This window comes from Acanthisitta chloris, unplaced genomic scaffold, assembly GCF_000695815.1.
Source record: "Acanthisitta chloris isolate BGI_N310 unplaced genomic scaffold, ASM69581v1 scaffold4866, whole genome shotgun sequence".
Classification (NCBI taxonomy): domain Eukaryota; kingdom Metazoa; phylum Chordata; class Aves; order Passeriformes; family Acanthisittidae; genus Acanthisitta; species Acanthisitta chloris.
Window position 1 is genome coordinate 13,899 of NW_008677527.1, and position 21,690 is coordinate 35,588.

At 47.2% G+C, this 21,690-nt stretch overlaps 3 protein-coding genes across 3 annotated transcripts in view; 1 reads left to right on the forward strand and 2 right to left on the reverse strand.

The window, feature by feature from the left end:
- Positions 1-3,139: 3,139 nt before the first annotated feature.
- Positions 3,140-8,818, forward strand: LOC103803949 (cis-aconitate decarboxylase-like). The gene is made up of 6 exons (XM_009076531.1): positions 3,140-3,160; positions 3,740-3,794; positions 6,318-6,505; positions 6,686-6,778; positions 7,058-7,263; positions 7,900-8,818. Exons 1-6 carry the CDS (start codon positions 3,140-3,142, stop codon positions 8,816-8,818), a joined length of 1,482 nt encoding a protein of 493 aa, XP_009074779.1.
- Positions 8,819-14,415: 5,597 nt separating this feature from the next.
- On the reverse strand, positions 14,416-16,064 carry GLOD5 (glyoxalase domain containing 5). Its single transcript, XM_009076532.1, has 3 exons — positions 15,924-16,064; positions 14,735-14,890; positions 14,416-14,532 (listed from the first exon to the last, which is right to left on the reverse strand). The coding sequence occupies exons 1-3, from the start codon at positions 16,062-16,064 to the stop codon at positions 14,416-14,418; spliced, it is 414 nt and encodes a 137-aa protein (XP_009074780.1).
- Positions 16,065-19,419: 3,355 nt separating this feature from the next.
- The window catches only part of LOC103803951 (exocyst complex component 1-like), a 28,855-nt gene continuing 26,584 nt past the window's right edge, over positions 19,420-21,690 (reverse strand). The window contains exons 16-17 of the mRNA XM_009076533.1: positions 19,691-19,885; positions 19,420-19,575 (exon numbers count right to left, since the gene is read on the reverse strand). Coding sequence (XP_009074781.1) covers positions 19,420-19,575; positions 19,691-19,885 — 351 coding nt within the window. The remainder of the gene's footprint in view (positions 19,576-19,690; positions 19,886-21,690) is intronic.

The window sequence follows — 21,690 nt, forward strand, 5'->3', positions numbered from 1 at the left end:
ATGATGTGAGTATAAATGAACCTAAATCTCAAGAACACACAATATTCCTCAGCACAAATACATGTTTGGCAAACATCAATGCCCTCCAGACTCTCTTGTTCTACTAACCCCTCCATGTTTTTCATCTCTCCATTTATTCTAAAGGATGTATCTTTCCCAAAGAAAGAAGGAGGAAGGATAAATTGACTCCTAACAGCTCTGAACTGCTTCAGCAACTGAAATCCTCATCAAATGTTGAAAAGGTAAAAACCTTCAAGCAAATCTTGGAAGATAATTAATTATTCCATTATTTGGTGGTGTTAAAGGTTAGAATTTTTGGTTCAGAAAGAGCCATGCCCCACATCACAGTTCTGAGGGAGGAACACTCTCTTCATATCAAACATCTGTACACACTACTGACCTGAAGGAGGCCCCAAGGAACAGTGTGCCCTTAGACAGGGCTTAGCAACTACCTGTGGAGTCCATGATTTTGTCTTTTTCTTTTTCTATTGTTATTGTTTTTAAATAATCCATATGTAAATAAGTGGTTTGGTTTCTATGGCTATACTGGGAGGTGGGCCACAATATTAAGTTCCTCCAGATGTTTTGCTCTGAGACAGCTCAGGCTGTAGCTTTCTAGGTATACTGCAACCAGCCTGTTTTGAGTCTGTCCCTGGAGGAGGATGGGGTGGGTTTTCTGGAGGAAGATGGACTGGCCAGGTGACTCCTTGGCTCACAGGAGTGGTTTTCAATTTGCCAAGACTCACTCCATTGGCAGTTCCTGTGGAACTAGCCATGCTGGTGAGTTTGGAGCCTGCAACATACAGCTGGGATTTGTGATGGATGTAGAGACACAACTAGGAGGGGTGTTTCACTCCTGTTCCAGTGCCATCCTGCCTAGGACATCGGAGAAGGGAGGGAGAGAAATACCACAACATGCTGTATCAGGCTATGGAGATATAAAGGGAAAGCGTGTGAGAGGATTCAGTCCAAGGTAAGGCAAAGAAGGAGGATGAAGGAGCTTCCCTTGGGAGGAGAAGGTCTTGGGGTTGGAAACAGCTGCAGACTTAACCCCACACAGTGCCACCACAGACTTGTGGCCCCTGTCCTAAGCCCATTTCAGCAGTTGTGCATTGCCCCTGCCTCTATTTCATGCCACATAAGGACACATCAAATCAATGACCTCCTGCTTGTTGTCTCAGGGGTAGCAACACTGAAATGCCATGGGCTGCACTGACACTAGAGAAATGAGGGAACACCCAGCGGGGTTTTCTGCTTGAATATGTCCCTGGGATAATACCACTCATGGCTGTTGTTACCAGCGCTTTAGTCAGCTGCTGCCTATGGCACTTTGTAAGGACCTGTTTGTCCACATGCACTACAGAAAACTGACAGTGTGACACAATAACATGAGATTACACAGGAGGCAAAGGGGTCCTTCTCTACCAGGTAGGGTTAGCAGCTCTCTATACACACAGGGCACCAGGCAGCACATCCACTGTCCAGGAAACCACGAGGATGGAGACCTCCCCATGGTAAGGAGGCACCTGGAGTGCTGCCAGACAGCTGGCTCTTCCAAAGGGGTGGGGCAGCCCAGAGTGATCCTTCCCTTGAATAAATCCCCTGTGCAGTGATGGCAAAGCCAAAGCCATCCCCTCACTTATCCAGCCTCTTCCACCTTCTTTCCTTTCTCTGCTTGCCCCTTACATTCTTCAACCTGGAGGTTGCAGAAATGGTGTGTAAGGTCCTCCCTCCATCCTGGCTCTTCTCCCCTCAGCGTGACCTCTGAGCCATGCCCACGTGGCCACTGTGCCAGCTGGGCTGCAGCCTCTAGAGACCATTTCCTTTAGTCACCACCTTCCTCACAATAACATCCCTTCAGCCCGTCCAGAAACGGTCATTCCTCTCTGCACCTCCTTTTCATCTAGCAGCCACACCTGGGCTTTGCAGATATCACCATGTGCATCTGCTTTGCATCGACATCTGCTGCTGGTGTTGCTTCACCAGGACTCATATTGATGGGAATATGCTGGTGCATAGACTTTGCCTCCTGGGGAGGCTCAACATTCCATGGGATATATAAATAAATACCAAAACATTACATTTCCAACACTTATCTCCCAGCAGCATTATGATATTAGTTTTCCATCCCACCTTATTAGTGATAACAAATATTTGTACAGCTCTGAGGAAACATTGCCTCTCTTCAGATAAACACAGGGAGAGAATGAAAGGCAATTCATTTTGGATAAGTACACAGCACAACCACACTAAATATCACAACCCAGACTCTCCTCTGATGTAAAACAGCACCAAGTTGCAGGAGATGCATTGCTCCACACAAAGCTCTGCCTGGGAGTCAATAAAAATTCAGTTTTAAATACAAAGTGTATCACACCAGGCTGTCATTCTGCCCAAACCTATGTTCAGCATGCTTCACTGTTCGATAAAGCAAAGAGCCATGTCGTTCCCCCCAAATCCAAACATTCATTGGGAAATGAATTCTCCCAGTGTCCCCTGGAAGTTCCAGGGTTCACATCTGCAGTCTCAGTTCAATGGCCCAGCAGCACCTGGTAGGCAGCGTCACAGAGCTGAACATTTAGAAGAAGGAGAGCTAAGAAAGCCTCAGCCAAATGACAAAACACTGAAGATATTCATGGAAAGCATCATAGAAAGCCACCAATGCCTCACTCCTGCCTCTCCAGCTGGGATTACCTGGTTTGGTGACACTTCTGCTCAATGGGAGGATGTTCTTGTCTCTCTCATTTCCTGGTAAGTACCAGTTTTATAGTGCTCTTCAGGAGGAGGAGCCTGGGGCCAGTTGCTTCACCCATTGGCACCTGCAGCATTTTGAAGACAAGTGTTTCCTTGAACTTTGTCAGTTACTGTCCTAAATCTTTTTTAATTTCCTGAAACCAGGGGGATTTCCCTTGTGTTCAGCAGAGACAAACCACCCCTCCTCATCTATTCCCCCCACCCTCTCAGTCCCCAGAGGCTGATGTCATCACACTTGAAATTCAGTTGCAAAAAAACAAAAAGCAAATTGCCTTTGGGAGCCTATATAAACCCTGACAGCAAACACCTTCAGCCACACACCTCTGCCATCCCTCACTCCAAGCAGCACAGAGCTGGGCACTGAGCCCTGGGAGCAGCCACCAGCATGGTCTATTCCACCTTACAGGTAATGACTCTTCCATTACCAAACCCTATCGATCTCTGAGCTTTCCTTTAGCACTTTCAGGAGGAAATGTCTCATTTTGGTGATTCCTCAACTGGTCAAAATGATCACTACACTAAAGGGGAACCTGCCCCAGTATTAACTAATTCAGATGGGTTTCACAGTCACTTAATTCAGTTACTGACCTGTTCCTCCCATTCCTGCACCTCTTCTGTGTCCCAAACATGCTCTGAGGGTGTCATGCTGAGGGGGCTGGTGATGTTGTTGCGATGTGCTGTGTGGTTTTTTCTCCTCGTGTCCGCTCTGAGCTGGTCCTACTTGTTGCAAGATCTCATGGCAGGACTGGAAAGGCTGTGCTGCCTCTTCCACTGTGTAGCTTTTTTCCCCTGCCTGTTCTTGGCATCCCTGCTGGACTCAGCTTTGGAAAAATATTTTTTTCCTCCTTCAGAAGTGTAGTTAGTTTTATGTGCTCCTTTGATCTGTGAGTGCCTTACATTGCTGTGTTAGAGGCACAACCAGTAAAACGGCTCTGAAAAAGGTTCAAGCAGCTTTGGTGACAAATGCTCTGTGTCTTTCCTCTAGAAATCTCAGAAGTTCTTGGCAAGCTCCCGGCAAGTTCACAAAACTGCTGCACATGGTTTGTATCTCTCTGCAGAACAGCATTCCCCATCCTTTTCTAATGGGCATCCCAAAATAATCAGGGCATTAATTGGAAAGCGAGTGCTGGGCTGAGCACACCGAGATAAACTGCTCAAGTTCTTGGAAGGCAAAGCGAATTTGGTGGGTCTTGTGGTGCTCTGTGCCCTCAGGCTAAAGGGCAAGGCAAAAAGCGACAAAGAGTAATAATGCTGATTGCTAGTCCTGTGCTAAACCAGAAACTTTAACTGATTTAGAACCAGACTTTCCAAATTCTTCCTCATTGACATCAAGTGTAAGATGTTTAAATCGTGGCTGCCATCAGGCTGCTCAGATCCTTAACTCCTCTGTCACTGCTTCCTAATTCCATCTGATCCTGCTCTGGGCATTGCTTTGAGCGGGTCACAGATGGCTCTCTGTGTCTTCAGTACTGCCCAGCTTTGCACAAATTAGCCAGAATTTGGCTGTGTAGCCATTTGGTCTATTTTATCTATTAATTTTGTCTAAATTTGTCTATTAATGTCTTTTAAAATGTGTTTTTAGTCTATTACAAGTTTATTAACTTATGTTAAAATGTGTTCTTCTTATAAGTTTATTCTAAAATGTGTTCTTGATATAAGTTTATTAGCTTGTTTTCAAACTTGGTCTATTATGTCTATTAACCAGGTTTTAAATGTGTTATTAATACAACCAATGCAATGAATGTTATGTAACGAACACTTGAGGACAAGAGCAATAATCACAATCTACACAGATTTATTTGGTCTTGAATGGAGTCTTTCATTTTTTTTATCAAGTTCTGCTGTACCAGGAAAAAAACACTGGAGTCATGGAATGTTTTAGCTGAAGGGTTAAAAAACTATTGCTGCCTGCTGAGGTGGCAAAGGGCATTCGATGCCGGGATGGAAGCAATCCAACTTTCATGGGGATTTGAGCAGATTTTCCTACAGCCTCTCCAAGCCTGTTTGACATCAGTGTTCCCTCCCCTGGGAGGGTGTTGGTGCTGCCGGGTGGGTGCTCAGAGGACGCTCTCAGAGGACACAGATTTTGGTCACAGCAGGTTTCCAATTTGCTGAGTGTCACAGATTCGTATAGGAATGTATTTCATAGAGCCGCTTCGAGGGGGGAATTTTCTCTGCGTGAGTCATGCAGTGATGACATTCTCAGCTGTGTTTACAAGCGGATTTTAGACTCCTGGGCTCTAGGTGAGCCCAAACACATTAGCAAGCACACTGTGAGTCAGTGCCCATGACATTTAAGGATGAATACAAGCTAGTGAAATTAGGGAATGGTCAGTCTGTTAATTACCATGTTTTCTGTTTAAAAAACTGTGTCATGTGTACCTGCTGATTGGGATGAGTTTCCCTGTAACATGTTGAAGCAAACTTGTTTTACTTATTTTGCTTCACTCATCTGGACTGGTTTATGTGGTTCATTTCATCTGGCCATTAATGACATCTTTATCTGTGTGCATGTGTGCATGTGTGCATGCACTATGACATTCATATATACAGGATTTGCCATCATGCAAATGGTAGCTACATTGAATGTTATGGTTTTCCTACTCTCATGTACACTCTCAAAATGATATTATAAATTATAATGGGCCATGAGAATTATAATTCTATTAATTATAAATATAGTTCTATTAATTACAAATATAACTATATTATCATCCTAAAAATACATATCATTCTATTAATTATAAACAGAATTCTATTAATTATATTCTGTATCCTAATTTCAAAATTATAAGTCTATCAATTATAAATTTATCCAAACAAAGCAATTTTTCACTGAAATTAAAAAGTACAATGGACACAAATTGGACATAAGTTGGTCTAGTGGGAGGTGTCCCTGCCCATGACAGGAGGGTTGGGACTAGATGATTTTTCAGTTCCATTCCAAATGATTTTATGATATTTTCCACTGAATTTTAACTTGTTTTTATGCATTATCATCCTTCGGAGTCATAGGACTTTAGAGCTTTGCTGAGCCAAGACATTTCAGTGTCCTGCAGGGATAACTTCTGGAGAAATCCAGGCTTTGGGTCTAGTGTTGCTTGCAAAAAAATGCTGGAAGCTATAGGAAATTTTGGATTTGTGATCCACTCCCTACAGGACACCACTGGTAACGTAGGACCTGCTCTGCCTTACTTCCAGATAAAGGGATGGAATTTGTACTGACTCCCAAAAAAGGGTTGCTTGAAACCCAGAGTGATGGGGTAGGGCTGAGCCCTGAAACTACTTCACTTGAACCTTCTGGAAGCCACCCCAGGAGGTACACAGAGCAGGCATCTTAGAATATCCCAAGCTCGAAGGGACCCATAAGAATCGTCAATTCCAACTCCCTGCTCCTCGCAGGACTGCCTAAAAGCAAACCACCTGGTTGAGGCAGGTTTTGCATGCTTCAGCAGCCATTGTCCTTCCCCAGATTCAGGGAGACCAGAGCAGGAAGACCTGTGAGCTCTGAGCACAGGGCTCACAGGTGTCTTCACCCTCTCCACTCTCTTTTGGTGCTGCAGTGGTGGCCAGGAGTGCTCCAGAGGAGACTGTGACCAGCAGCTTCGCCTCCTTCATCCATGCAGCTCGACCTGAGCACTTGTCCAAGACAGTCCGTCACAGAAGCAAGAGGATGATTCTGGACAGCATTGGGGTTGGCCTTGTGGGCAGCACAACACATGTATTCGACATCGCTCTGCGGTACTGCCGGGTAGGAACAGCCCCATATCACCACATAGTTCCTGGTCCCCACCCTGACACCGTCACCCCCACCACAACCAAGGTCTTATCTCATGGCTGACATAGGAATTTTGCCTTGTGGTAGAAAGGTGTTCTGTCACCATCACTGCTCCCCTCAAGGTCCTCCTCTGAGTTTCTCTCCATTCCACAGGAGCTGTACTCTTCAGTTGCTGTGAGCTCTGTCTATGGCAAGCCAGGTGTGAAGCTCTCGCCGACCCTGGCTGCCTTCACCAATGGAGTTGCGGTAAGGCCACTCCTTTCAGGAGAATCTATGCCCTGTAGTGCCTTCAAAGACATTAATTAGGATTACAGGAAGCAGACTGGTGACTGGGAGTGGCATGGGGGACAGGGTCATGAGATCCTTTGTAGTCTCACACCCTGCTGTTAAAAGCCACTGTGGGGACCACTGGGTGACTGGGTGGATGTTGTTGCTGATATAGTCACAGCAATAGCAGCAAGGAACCCTTGCTCCCTCACCTTCCAGCTCGCCACCAGCATGTCCTAATCTCCATTTCTCTGGCAGACTCATTCCATGGACTTTGATGACACCTGGCACCCTGCTACTCATCCATCAGGGGCTGTTCTGCCAGCCCTTCTGGCAGCTTCCCAGATGCTACCTCCAAGCACCAAACCCAATGGCATGGATTTCCTACTGGCATTTAATGTGGGCCTGGAAGTGCAAGGAAGGCTCATGCATTTCTCCACAGAGGCTCACAACATTCCAAAAAGGTAAACCTTCTTTTCTTCACCAAGTAGGAAGAGAGTTAGTGAGTCTGGGTTTCAAAAACACAGTTTAAGTCCAGTTAAAGTTAGCTTTACCCTGGGATCAGGGTAAAGTCCTGATGAGAGGTGATGAAGCACCACAAATTTATTTGGTGACTTCCAGTGATCTTGTCTCAAAACAACCATCAAGAGGACTCATGCTGTCTGCAGTGCTCTCATCTAAACCAATCAGGGCAAGAGCTCACAGCCATGCAGGCAACTTCATGGTGGACACAGTTCCTGTGCCAACTGCCATTCACCAACAATGCCCTGGTGTGGTCCAAGGGATAGTATCAACCTGAACTGTCATTCTTCAGCATGTTGGATGAGGCCAATTTATTTGTCTAAGACAGGAAAGTTTGGCTGTATGGACACAATAGAAAATTAAAAATTGCTTTCTGGAGATACTGAGCTCATCTGTTGTCTCCAGTAAGTCTTCAAATAGATAGCTAAATTCTGAGTTAGGTAAATCCCACCTGCTTCAGAGCCAGGAGGGACTTCCACTGGCTGCCTGGGCCATTCATTTTGTCCCATAGCTGAGGTGTTTTGGTGCTACCCATGCCCAGCAGGCAGGGATGCTCATACCTGCCATCTCCCCTGTAGGTTCCACCCTCCCTCAGTGGTTGGTACCATGGGCAGTGCTGCAGCCACGGCGAAGCTGCTGTCCCTCAGCATGGCCCAGTGCTCACATGCTTTGGGCATTGCTGCATCGCTGGCAGGGGCACCCATGGCAAACGCTGCCACCCAAGCCAAGCCACTGCACATCGGGAATGCCACTCGCCTGGGCTTCGAAGCAGCCCTGCTGGCTGCCCGAGGGATGGAGGCTAACCCCTTCATCCTGGATGACATCCCTGGTTGCTCTGGGTTCAGTGCTTTCTACAGTGTCTATCATCCCAAACCACTGCCTACACCAAGTGACCACCATGAATTCCTCTTGGAGAAGCAGGATATTGCTTTCAAGCGATTCCCAGCCCACCTGGGGATGCACTGGGTGGTGGATGCTGCCTTGTCTGTCCGGAACCTCTTCATCAACTATGCAGGGTCCTTCTCTCCCTCTTTGATCCGCACCATTGTGCTGAAGATCCCAGTGTCGAAGTACATCAATCGGCCTTTCCCCAGCTCCGAGCACCAGGCTAGACACTCCTTCCAGTTCAATGCCTGTGCTGCCCTGTTGGATGGTGAGGTGGGCCTCGGGTCCTTCACTGAGAGCAGCATCCACCGGCAGGAGCTGAGGGAGCTGCTGGACAAAGTGGTGGTGGAACACCCTGAAGATAATGTGGCCAACTTTGACAAGATGTATGGAGAGGTGGCACTGCTCCTGCACAGTGGTGATGTCCTCACAGGCAAATGTGACACTTTCTATGGGCACTGGAGGAAGCCTCTGAGCAAAGAATCACTCCTGAAGAAGTTTCGATCCAATGCCTCTCATGTGCTTCCAGAAGAAAAAGTAGAAACCATCATCACTATGGTAGACAACCTGGAGAACCTGTCAGATAGTTCTCAGCTGGCCTGCAGCCTGTGAGGAACCCTGTGGGGTTTTGATGAGGGGCTTGTCCCAGTGAAACTCTGATTCCTTTCTTCATTGGTGCTTTACTATTGATTTCCAATGACAGGAACGTTCCCACCCCTTCAAGTAGACACTTCAATACCAAAGGACCTCACGAGGCAGGAGGTGTGTCTGTGTCTGTGTCAGCCATTAGTACAAGGAGTAAATTTCAACTCATGGTTGATGCTGTCTGAGTAGCTGAAAGGCTGCCACAAACACACAAAAAAATCCCATGGAAATCTCTGAGAAACCTGGGCTATCACTGAGAATATGTTTTCCCAAAAGGAACTGTGTCTATGGATTTCTTAAAGCTGGATTCCAAATTTTTCTGGGCAGAATGCCTAACTGCAGAGTCTGGGAAGAGGAGGAAGTTCACCTGCAGAATGTGTGCTTTTTTTAGTGCTCTTCTGGGTACTTTTTGGATAGTGGTTGGTTAGTCACACTGTCCAGACACAAATCCTTCAGCTACTGTAAACAGCCCTGCTTGGAACACTCTCAGGCAGAGAGGGATTGTTTGCTTTTCCAGTAAAATCCTCCTGTTTCTCGAGCACTTGGGAAGTGTTTGTCACTTCTCTATGTACAAGGGATGGTTCAAGGACCCTCAAACCTGTATGCCTTCTCTGAGGGAAAGGCAGTTCATAAGAGAGAAACCCTCCATCAGTCCTGCACCCACATCCTACGCCTCCTGAGAAGCCATCCCAGGACTGTTCCTCACCGTCCTTCCTGGCTTTGTGCAGGTCTCCCAGGCACCAATTCAGAGCTGTCTCACCAGAGGTGGTCTCTGTAGCCTGTGGGCACCTCTGGGTGGTGGCTTGGGCACATACATACTGTGACTCACATTGGGAAATTCCTGTTTCTCTCCCCTGAGGGTAGGGGAAACTTATTGAGACTCAGTTCTTAACTCATCTTTCCAGCTAGGATGAAATCAGTGCTCATGCTCCTGAGTAGCCATTCCTTGAAAAGCTTCTTCCTATGCAATATTCCTCTGTGCATTCAAGACTGTGATTACTGGTCCTAAGGGCTTGTTTCCAAAATGAACACGATATAGGTACAACTGTTGCATCTGTTGTTGAATCTGTTGCAGATGTGAGGGTTGTTCTGTGAGGGGGACCAAGATGGGACCAGACAGGCAAGAAGGAATGTGGGCTGGTTCCTTTTAGCTTGGTGGTAGTGGCTTGTGCAGAGAACACCTCAACCAGAGAAAAGCTATTTGCCCACCTGTTAATCCACTCACACTGTCTGATATTCACAACGAATCTTTCTGAATAAAGAACAGAATTCAATTCATTTTCTGCATAAAGATTTAATGCTACATTATGTAGACCATCACTTTTATGGGGTTAATCAGAATAGACACACTGCAGAGGCTTTTCCAATAGATGGGGAAACCAGGAGCAGCCAGTACAGGTACAGCTGGAAGGCTGGCCTGTAGCCAGTGGTTTCTCCAGGGTAATAAATTTACAGCCTCAAACAGCCCCAACTTTCTCAGCCTATCTTTGTAGGGCAAGTGCTCCAGTGCTCTTATCAACTTCATGTCCTCCTGTGGACTTGCTCCAACAGTTCTATGTCCCTATGTTGGGAGCACCAGAAGCGTATGCAGTACTCCAGGTGGGGTCTCACAGGAGCAGAGTAGATGGGGGGAATCACCTCCTAATAGTGAAAGATGGTGAAGGGCCTTGAGGGGAAGCCATACAAGGTGCAGCTGAGGTCACTTGGTCTGTTCAGATGAAGATGAGGAGACTTAGGGGAGACCTCATTGCTGTATAAAACTTCCTTATGAGGGGCAGTGGAGGGGCAGCACTGATCTCTTCTCTCTGTGACCAGTGACAGGATCTGAGGGAATGGCTGAAGCTGTGACAGGGGAAGTTAGGTTGGATATTAGGCAAAGGTTCTTCCCCTTGAGGGTGATTGGACACTAGAACAGCTCCCCAGAGCAGTGGTAAGGGTCCCAAGCCTGACAGAGCTCAAGGAGTGTTTGGACAATGCTCTCAGATATAGTGGGATTGTTGGGGTGTCTTGTGCAGGGCAGGATTTGAACTCAGTGAACCTTGTGAGTCCCTTCCAACTCTGAATATTCTGTAATTTTGTGATCCATTGAGACATTGTTTTTTCTAGTGAGGACAACAACTACCAGCCAGCACAGCCTGGCTGTGCTGAAACACCGTCACTTGAAGAGAACTCACCCAGTGCTTCTCCATTAGCAACAGATTTCAAATACTTGCTAAGTTTTCATGACAAGTTTCTAGATTCCCTTGGTTCAAGTCAGGTGTAAGATGACCAAATATGTCATTCAATGTTTCACAGCCCAATGGACTGGAAATCCATGGAGCCAGTGCCCTCCAAGCCACCCATTAACTCAACATTTGTCAAGGGAATATGTGGCAGTACCGTGATGGGCTGCAGTGGTGGGAGCAAAGCCTATTGGTGGGTTATCAGTGATTCCTGTGTCCTAACATTTGTTCCAATGTTCTCATTTCTATGCCTCCTGCTCTGTGCTGCAATGATGCCATGTAGCAGTAAAGCTGAGGAGATGAGGGAACTAACACCTTTTACCTGCTGGTACTGGAGCATAAAAAAGAGCTTTTTAGTTGAGTTTCAAAATACATTTTGTCCCTGAGGTTCAGAAAAACCTTCTAATACTCATTCATGTCTTGGCTGTCCTGTCAGACACAATCCTGACACCTTTCAGCAGATAGTTTCATAGTATGTTAAGGGGTTGGAATGGACCTCAGAGATCACCTAGTCCTAACCCCCTGCCCTGGGCAGGGACACCTCCCACCAGAACAGGTTGCTCAAGGCTTTATCCAACTCATCTTGGAACAGTGCCAGGGTTAGGGCAACCACAGCCTCCCTGGGCAACCTGTGCCAGTGTCTCACCAGCCTCACAGGAAAAAACTTCTTCCTAATATTGAGCCTAAATTTCCCCTCTTTCAATTTATACCCATTACAGCTGATAAGTAAAATTATGAAGGGAAGGGACAGGAACAGGGACTATGAACTGATAAGGGACTCCTTTTATTGAGTCCCTTATCAGTTCATAGAATCACGGAATTATTTAGGTTGGAAAATACCTCCAAGATCATCAAGTCCAACCTGTGACTGATCTCCACCTTGTCAACTAGACCAGAGCACTGAGTGCCAAACAGCCATTTCTTGAACACTTCCAGGGATGATGACTCCCCCCCCCCCCTTGGCAGCCCCTTCCAATGCCTGACAGCCCTTTCCATGAAGAAATTCTTCCTGATGTCTAGTCTTAATCTCCCCTGGTGCAGCCTGAGGTTATGTCCTCTCCTCCTGTTGTCTGTGGCTTGGGAGAAGAGCCCAATGCTCACCTGCCTTCAACCTCCTGTCAGGTAGTGGTAGAAAGTGATAAGTTATAGCAGTAAGTGGTTTTTTCCAGAATATCAGGAGCTAAAGGCATGCTTGAGATTTTTTCACTCATGAAATTTCCTTTAAAGGCCTAGAACTCTAAGAAAGCTTCCAGTATCCCAGCCCAGGAAAATGTGTCACTCATTATTACCGTTTTCAAACAGCAAATGTTCCATATCCCTAAATAATTAGGGGGTCCAAACCCTGGCAAGGGAGGCAAGGCCTTAAAAGAGCCAAGGGAAAAAATGTCCTGTGAAAATTATAGACCAGTTTGGGTGACAGTGAGAGTATTCAGCAATTAATATAGTCCCTAATTCAAAGTCTCTAATTTTTCCTCTCGGGTTGAATAACAAAAGAGCCATTGTCCTTCTTTCTACTGCTGTTCCAAGATAAATGGCACTTTAAATTAAGGAATGGGAACATTCCTCCTCAAACGTATTTATGGTAGCAAGTTCAGTGACTGACAGGATACCTGCAGAGCCAGTCAGGATCTCTGCAAGTAATCATCAATAACTACAAGAAGTTTTGGATGTCTCATCCCTGGAAGTGTCCAAGGCCAGGTTGGACAAGGCTTGGAGAAACCTGGTCAAGTGGAAGGTGTCCCTGCCCATGGCAGGGGGTGGAATGAGATGGTCTTTCAGGTCCCTTCCAACCCAAACTGTTTGATGATTCTATGATTCTACAGTCCCAAGCCAAAAATTCAGGCTCCTCTGATACAAGCTCTTGGCCAGGGAGAAGCCCTGAGCCAAGAAAAGCTGAGGCAGGGCTAGTGTGTGCAGAATGTCACCATCCGCATTCTCTCGTGGGCATCGACCCTCTCCAGTGGGTAGGACTCAGCCGTGGGGTCCAGCGGCAGCCGGGCCGCGGGGCATCAGCACCCTGGAGAGCACCCACCGGCTCCGCTCCGGGGGTCCTTCCCTGGAGTCCCTCCCAGGGGTTCCCCCGGGGTCCATTCACAAGGTAAAGGTGATGAGATTCCGGGGGATTTCTCCCATGACACTCTTGTCTTTAGCTCCCACAAATGACTCAAGGTAAAGCAGCTCCATCCCTACAGCCACCACCGGTACAAGTTTCTGATCATCCAAAGCACTGAAATTTTGGTGAATTTGCCTTTTTTTGCACCATGGAGAATTTTGGATTTCCCATGAAATTACAGCACGGGGGAAAAAAAAATCCATACAATTCATGGATAATTTCAGTTTTATAGAGGATTTTGACTGTAGAGTTTGGAAGAATCCTCCCTGCCCTCCAGTGATATTCCTGTGATGATAACAGTGCAACTGCAGCATGGGCAGCTGGAATTTCTCTTCTTCATAAATCCCAGGGAATTCTTCATTGCTTTATGCTTTTTAAATAATTGGGAATTTGCTTTTTTAACTAACTAGAGAAAGAAGAAAACTTAGGACATTCCCACAAGTAGCCAGGTGTCATCAGTCTGTCAGAGTGGGCTCTGCCACACAGATCATCTTCCTCATCCCTGCATGAATCCAGGTGAACTCGTGACTTTAGACACTCTCCCCTCCATGTAGGCATCTCATCTTTGCTTTTTCCCATCCTGCGTGACAGGAACCCTGTAAATATTGCTGCAGAGCTGAGTTTGAGGCATGGAGTTTCAGTTTCAGGAGTGTTTGAGTGTCAGACACTGAGGCCAAGATCCCAAATCCCAGATAAGAAGTGTGTTTCAACAGTCACAGCTGAATTTAAATCACTGGCTTGGTGTGAGAGCTACCAGGACCAGTCAGTCTGAGACAAGCCAAGCAGGGGGATGAGAGGAAGTAAGACAGAAATCTTGAGCTGTGTAAAAGTGACTATGAAGAGGAGAGGAATATCAGGTTCTTTGGTGTTCATGGTGGACAGGGCAGGAATGAAGGCTTCAATGGCAGCAAAAGAAGTGTCAGGCACAAGAAAAATGTCCCAACAAGAGTAGTGCAGATCTTTCCAGAAGGCCATGAAGTGTCCACTGCTGGTGATGCATAAAAGTAGGATTCACACCCAGGGTGAGATCTTTGGGAAAACTCTCAATGGCCATGCAGCTCTACTTTTATGTCTGGGATTTGAGATTTGCCCTAGGTTTACAAAGTAGAAGCTTGGACCTGTAAACTGGCCATCCAAGGGCTGGTCTCTGCATCCCATCTCCTGCTGGGACACAGGCACAGTGTGGGCTGTGGTTAGGGTTCCCCTTTGTTGACTGCAGCCACAGCTGTTCAGTACCTGGAAACCTCAATCAGGTTCTCATCAGGGTCTCGGAAGTAGATGGATGTTATTGGACCCACAGCACCAGTTCTGGCCACGGGACCTTCTTCAATAACCACCCCACAGGCCTGGGAGGAGACAGAAGAGGAGGGGGTTAATGCTTAAGGGAGTGTTATCAGGATTTTGTGCACTCCTCCACCCAGCCTTGAAAATGTGAGCTGTTGGATCCTGACATTCTCCATGACACAGACCTTGACAGTGTCATTTGGAGCTCTGCCTTCATGTCTCTTGGGATCGCACTACTCTGTGGACACTCTATGCCTGACTCACCTTCAGATGATCCAGCAGCTTCTCCAGGGGCACCTGTGTGACAAGGCAGATATCTGCAGAGCCAGGGACTGGGTGCCGAGCCTTGGGTTCAAACTCCTTCCCAGCCTCATGCAGATTGAACTTCTGGTTGCCAAAACATAAAGCTTTACGATTTCCCTGTCCCCAGAGGAAAAAAAACAAACCACAAAATAAATGAGACTTATGGGGCTGGAAGCCTTTAGCATTCACTCATTCATGTAGTCCTGAAAACCTCGGGGACCTGATGTAGTCCTGCTAAATCTGAGCTCTTGTCCCAAGACAAGATCTCACCACTGCAAGGCTCCCATGGTATCCCTCAGGGTGTGGAGTGACCCAAGAAACGCCTACAGCCATATACAGCAACTTCCAAACCACAGTGTTGTGCGCTCTTCCACCCAGCCTTGAAAACATGAGCTGTTGGATGAGATATTCCTGATATTCCACATATAAGTGTTCAGGCTTGGACACTCTCCATTCTGCCTGTGCAGCAGCCAAATGACTAACGCACAGGCTGACACTGTTGGGGGAAAAAGCTGATGAGATGAGAAGATGATGAGGAAGAAGGTGTTGGCATCTCTTTGCACGATCTCAAGGAGATTTCTGCAGGCTCACGTGGCGGCTGAGTCCTGAGCCCCTGTGGATATGCAGGACAATGGCTACCTAAAGAACAAGCTGAGTTGTGAGTCTGCTTTGAAGAGACCTGATGGGGCAGGAGAGAAGGACCTAAGTTTGGAAGTTTCAAAGGTGCTGTGTGTACACTCAAAACAGGCAAAATGTCCTGAAGCATGGGCAGGAAATGAATTGGGTCTGTCCTGAAAATATTAACCAACTTTTCTGCTCTTTGCCAATGGAAATATCAGAACAAGAGCCTGTCAGACATCTTCAGAGGCTGTGTGGGTTTGAGGGTTCTCCTTCAGTCCTAGAAATTGTTTTTCAAAATATCTTTTTTGTCACTTCAAATACTTTCACACTGTGGTTTGGCCTTACCTCTGACTCAGATTGATTTTCCTGGAACTCAGAGCTTGATGGCCTGAAGCCTGTGCTCGTCCTACCATCCCCACCCCGAGGAGGTGCCCAGAGAACCTACTGGAGAGCCACCAAGGCCACCCACTGACCCAGAACTGCAGTTCCACTTCCCCTAGACCCAAGCCGAGCCTGTGCCCCATGTTACCTTGAAAGTCACCACCTCCATGCCCAGGACTTTGGAATAAAAGGCCACAGTGTCCTCAATGCTCTGCACAGTCAACACGAGGTGGTCCAGGTGCTGGATGAAACACGAGGGTGGAGTCATGCTCTCCTCCTTCCAGGACATTTTCTCAGGACTGGGAAGCAGCATGGAAAACCAGAGAACATGAAAGTTAGGAGCATCCAGCTACTGAGGGAAATGGTCCAGGCTGCTGTGAGCTGGGAATGGGGATCACATATGTTTTCTTTTGACCTGCAGGTGGCACAAGTACAAAAGCAATAAATTCTCCACCATGGAAGGGCCTCAGCCCCTTACTTGGCTCTGGTGGCACCTGAGCACACCAGAATCCCTGGCTGGTGCCAGGTCTAGAGGACCAGCTGGGTGACCTCACTGAGGGCTGATGTCACCAAGATTCTGAGCCCTGAATGTACAAAACCCCATGTGCACCAAGGACAGAGCATGTGTGCAATTCTTCCCTCCAACCTCCTCTGGGGTCCTCCCAACCTCCTTCACCTTCAGGTGATGCAAAGACAGAGAGTGGACATAAGCTGAGAACTGGAAGAGCAGTAGGAAATGTCTCTGGGGACATGTCTTGTAGTTTGCCTTCAAGCTGCTAGATGTCATCATCAGCCAGAGGGTAAGACTGATACCAAAGGTTTCAATGTGATGCAGCATGAGGGTGTGGGGAACTCAACAGTCTGTAGCAGTTCTTAGCCCAGAAACCAACCACATCCTGGGCTGCATCCAAAGGAATGTGCACAGCAGGTGAGGGAGGTGATTCTCCCCCTCTACTCTGCTCTTGTGAGACCCTACCTGGAGTACTGCACACAGCTCTGGTGTCCCCAAGATAAGAAGGACGTGGAACTATTGCAGCAAGTCCAGAGGAGGCCATGAAGATGATAAGAGGACTGGAGCACCTTCCCTACCAAGACAGGCTGAGAAAGTTGGGGCTATTCAGCCTGGAGAAGAGAAGGCTGGGGGAGGACCTCATAGCAACCTTCCAGGATCTGAAGGGGCTCCAGGGAAGCTGGAGAGGGACTCTTGGCTAGAACTGTAGTGACAGGACAAGGATTAATCCATGATTCTGCATGGGAAATTATTGACAAGGAGAGATGTCACAGTCCTGTTGACACAGGAGCAGGGGCAGCATAAAACCAGGAGCACTTTCAATGGGGCATCTGCTCATTGCAGCCAGAGGAGCTTGCTTGGAGCAGGACCTGATTGTCCCCTGGCCCAAGCTGGGACTACAGCATGGCCTGGACTGTGCCCAGTGACTGCACCAGTTCTGGGGGAAGGTGTCAACAGACCCAGCAGAATGTCACTGCTCCTTGCTGTTGCTGGTGTTTGGTGTTTACCAACCAACCTCACCTCAGAGCAACTTAGCTCAGTCCCTTCCACCCAGCACATCTTCCTGAATGCTCTCAGATTGCAGGACCTCCATGTCCCACAGTCTCCAGCTCCCACCTCCTGCCCAGCCAGCCTTGCCAGTGCAACCTTCCCTCCCAGATGAGCCCCTCAGCCAACAGCTGCAAGGAAAAGGAGCTGCAAAACCAGGCTATTACCTGCCAGAGAGGACAAACAGCTGGGCAAGGAGTGCTGGATGGTTCCCGTGACCAACCTCTTCCTGCTGTGTGAGTAGAAACGTCACAGGAGAATAGGAGGGGAAAATGAGATTAGAAACAGGAGTGCTGAGCACTGCACCTGCAGAGAGGTTTACCTTGACCTAAGGGACCTGAAAGTCCAACTACTTGAAAAATCCCAGTAAGACTATGGATATTTTAACCACATAGTTTTCCTTTTATGATGGAACGATGAGATAATGTGCTGTGTTAAAGCACCCAGTAGAGCTTGGTGCTCACACTGGGGTGACAGACCGAAGAAGCAAGAATAGTCCTGGAGAAAAGGGGCTGTGGCAAGCAGCCACAGCAGTCTCTCACCTCCCTGAGAACAATGTGCCTGTTCACTTCTTTGCCTCCAAGATTATTTTCTAATGCACAGCATGCTGAGTCTTATTGCCCTGAGAGGCAAATACCAGAGTTCAGGCTCTTATGTTGTTTAGATAAAAGGTTGTAATGGACAGCATGTTAGCCCCATGATCATCATCACAAGATACAGAGATTGTGTTTTCACATATGGGCAGAGAAGTCATTCAGAGCAGCCTTGGGAGAGGGACTCGGGGGTGATGGTGATGACAAACTCAACATGAGCTGCAGTGTGCACTCACAGCCCAGAAAACAACTGTGTCCTGGGCTGCATCCAAAGGAATGTGCACAGCAGGTGATGGAGGTGGTTCTCCCCCTCTACTCTGCTCTTGTGAGATCTCACCTGGAGTACTGCACACAGCTCTGGTGTCCCCAACAGAAGAAGGAAATGGAACTGTTGGAGCAAGTCCAGAGGAGGCCACAAAGCTGACAAGAGGACCAGAGCACCTTCCCTACAAAGACAAGCTGAGAAAGTTGGGGCTGTTCAGCCTGGAGAAGAGAAGGTTGTGTGTGTGTGGACCTCATAGCAACCTTCCAGGATCTGAAGGGGCTCCAGGGAAGCTGGAGAGGGACTCTTGGCTAGAACTGGGATAGGACAAGGAGTAAAGGGTATAAATTCAAAGAAGGAAAATTTAGACATTAGGAACAAGCTTTTTAATGTGAAGGTGGTGAGACACTGGCACAGGTTGCCCAGGGAGGCTGTGGCTGCCCCAACCCTGTCAGTGTTCAAGGCCAGCTTTGATAAAGCCTTGTGCAGCCTGGTCTGGTGGGAGGTGTCCCTGCCCAGGGCAGGGGGTTGGGACTAGATGATCTCTGAGGTCCATTCCAATCCCTTAAAATACTGTTTCAAAAACATGTTAGCATGTTGGGATGTTGGGACAGGAAGATTCATAAGAAAATGGGATAAAACCAGGCAACTCCCTGAGACATGAGTTTGGTTCTCTAGAACTGTAGCGCTAATTTTCTCCACTCCAGTTTAACTGGAAGTAAATCTTAGCTACAAGCAATAAAGCTATTAATATTAATAACTCTGAACTTTCATCTGTCTGTGCTGATAGAGCAATAGTGCATGTTCTGATACCTGGAAGTAGTAACAGTACATCCCCCTGGGTGTCTTGGTGTGTTCTCACTCTGGTTTAGCCCAGGTTCACTTCTGAACAGAGAAAAGAAGGAAAGTCCCTGGAGAGAAGATGCCTTTCCACTGGGAATGGTCTGCTGAAGAGGTGTAGTGCCTGCACTCATTTTGGCAGAAATTTGAGACTTGGAGGGTTTATTTACTAGTGGTGTAATGTCTTTTTTGAGCAGAGAAGCTGTGGTTTGGGTCTGAGAACTCCACTTCCCCAAGATCTAGGCTAAGACAGACAAATTAGAGGCACTTTGGCATTAAATGGGATCCATATATCAAACTTGGGAAAGGTTTTGGGTTCAGGTCCTTAAAGGTGTAGCTGCAGACAGGGGTTCCTGAGCTATTCCCAGCAGGCATCCAGAGAGGGTTTTCTCTATATGCTGGACTGAGTGATGGAGTTGAAGTAGCTTAGCAAATCCTCCATGGAGAAGTCCATGGTAATCCCTGATCCTGCATAGCAGCGTTGGATCAGATCCTCAAACTCTTGGTACTGACGGATGAACTCCTGCTCCATGGCATTCCACACCACCTGGGGAAAACCAAACCATCAGCTCCCTTCATCAGTCCATGTTAGCTACACAGGTTGTGCAGTCCTGCACCACCTAGCATATCCCAGATTTACACCCAGATTCCACTCTAATTACCGGCAAAAGATTTTCCTCTGGGGAGAGATACTTGTGGATCTTCCTGTAGAGGGTCTCCAGGGCTCTTTTTACTTCCTTGCCAGGGTATTTTTCAATGACCTTCCTCAGCTCCTGCTTGCTGTAGGCCAGCTGGAAACTGATATCCTCTTCTTTCACCCCTTGAGCCACACGGGATTTCACCCCTTCAAAGAAGTGCTGGAAAGGGAAGGAGACATTCCATGATGAGCCACTCTAAAAGCTGAAACCTGACTGCAGTTCCCTTCCCATGTCTAATTAAGCTGAAATGAAATACTGGAGATTGTTTATCCTCCAAGAAAGCAGAGTTTAGGGAATTTCAACAGTATTCTTCCCTCCCTGCCTGGCAAGCAGCATCTCTAAGGGTTGCAGTCTCCTCATGTTCCCTGGTGCTTCCTACAGCTTTGCTCACCACCAGGGCTTTGGAGCCAGAGATGGGTTTAGGGGCTTCCAGAACCTGCAGAAGTGTAAAGCAAAACTCAAGTTTTCTCAGTTCTTGTGGCATACATATCTCTCTCTGCCACAGCTGGACATGGCATCTACATCTGGTGGAAAAACAAAATGGGAATAATCACTTCCTTCATCCTACTGTCTACCCTCCTGTTCATAAAGCCCATGAACCTCTTTGCTATCCTGGGTATTTCCACTGCAATTTGGCTGTGGAGAAATACTCTAAAACGTAAGGACTTGGAGTTCCTAAATGCATGAGCTGTTTTCAATGAATAGAAATGGTCTCCTGCATTCCTTACACCCCTTTGCAACTTCTCTTGGTGTTAGTGCTCAGATTTGAAGAGCTTTGTGGTCTATGATATGTCAGAACCCTGGAAATCCCTGAGCAGAATGAAATCCAGGTACCCTCATATGCTACTCAGTTTGTAGTGAGCACTTTTTGGGTCCCTCACTTTAAAAAGGACATTGAGGTGCTGGAGTGAGTCCAGCAAAAGGAAATAAGGCTCACGAGAGGTTTAGAACACATGAGGAAGGGCTGAGGGAGTTTGGTTTGTTTAGCCTTGAGAAGAGGCCCAGAGGTGACCTCATTACTCTCTACAACTGTCTGAAAGGGGATTGTAGAGAGGTGAGGAATGGTCTCTCCTGCCATGACTGCAGGGAGAGGGCTAGAGGGAAGGGTCATAAGTGGAGACAGGAGAGATTCATATTAGATACTAGGGAAAAAAATCCTGTTAGGGTGTTCAGGCACTGGAATACATTGCCCAGGGAGGTGGTGGAATTACAATCCTTGGAAGTGTTTAAGAGGCATCTAGATCTGGTTCTAGAAGATACGGTTTAGAGTTTTGGGGTTACAGCACAGTGACAGGTTAAGAGTTGGACTTGATCATCTTGGAGGTCTCTTCCAGTCTTGATTCCATTACTATTCTGTGATTTTGTTGAAATTCCCCTTTCCCTCACAGAGGGAGGGTTTGAAGCAGGGCTGCAGGTAGCACGAGGCACTGAGCTGATCTTCCAGTCAAGCCTACAAGATGTTTGCCAGCAACAACTGGAAACAAATTGAAAGTAACAGGTCCTGTAAATAATTCAACCTCAGCTCAAGCTGTGAGACATTTTAGGCCAGTGAGAAGAGAGAAGGAGCAGAGTAGCCATCATCTCAGGGAGGAAGGGGTATGTCTGTTTGAGTTAGCAAAGGCAGATGCTCTTAGCTCAGTTAACAAAAGAGGGCTAGAGGGTCATAAGTGGAGACAGGAGAGATTCATATTAGATACTAGGGAAAAAAATCCTGTTAGGGTGTTCAGGCACTGGAATACATTGCCCAGGGAGGTGGTGGAATTACAATCCTTGGAAGTGTTTAAGAGGCATCTAGATCTGGTTCTAGAAGATACGGTTTAGAGTTTTGGGGTTACAGCACAGTGACAGGTTAAGAGTTGGGTCATAAGTGGAGACAGGAGAGATTCATATTAGATACTAGGGAAAAAAATCCTGTTAGGGTGTTCAGGCACTGGAATACATTGCCCAGGGAGGTGGTGGAATTA

What these genes read in the sequence shown, in the direction of transcription:
- LOC103803949 (XM_009076531.1), top strand. Translation starts at nt 3,140, where the DNA reads ATGGTCTATTCCACCTTACAG. An exon ending in TCACAAAACTGCTGCACATG is followed by an intron (nt 3,795 to 6,317) that starts GTTTGTATCTCT and finishes TTGGTGCTGCAG; the next exon opens with TGGTGGCCAGGAGTGCTCCA. An exon ending in CCTTCACCAATGGAGTTGCG is followed by an intron (nt 6,779 to 7,057) that starts GTAAGGCCACTC and finishes TTTCTCTGGCAG; the next exon opens with ACTCATTCCATGGACTTTGA.
- GLOD5 (XM_009076532.1), bottom strand. Translation starts at nt 16,064, where the DNA reads ATGTCCTGGAAGGAGGAGAGCATGACTCCACCCTCGTGTTTCATCCAG. An exon ending in TGGAGGTGGTGACTTTCAAG is followed by an intron (nt 14,891 to 15,923) that starts GTAACATGGGGC and finishes CTCTGGGGACAG; the next exon opens with GGAAATCGTAAAGCTTTATG. An exon ending in AGCTGCTGGATCATCTGAAG is followed by an intron (nt 14,533 to 14,734) that starts GTGAGTCAGGCA and finishes GTCTCCTCCCAG; the next exon opens with GCCTGTGGGGTGGTTATTGA.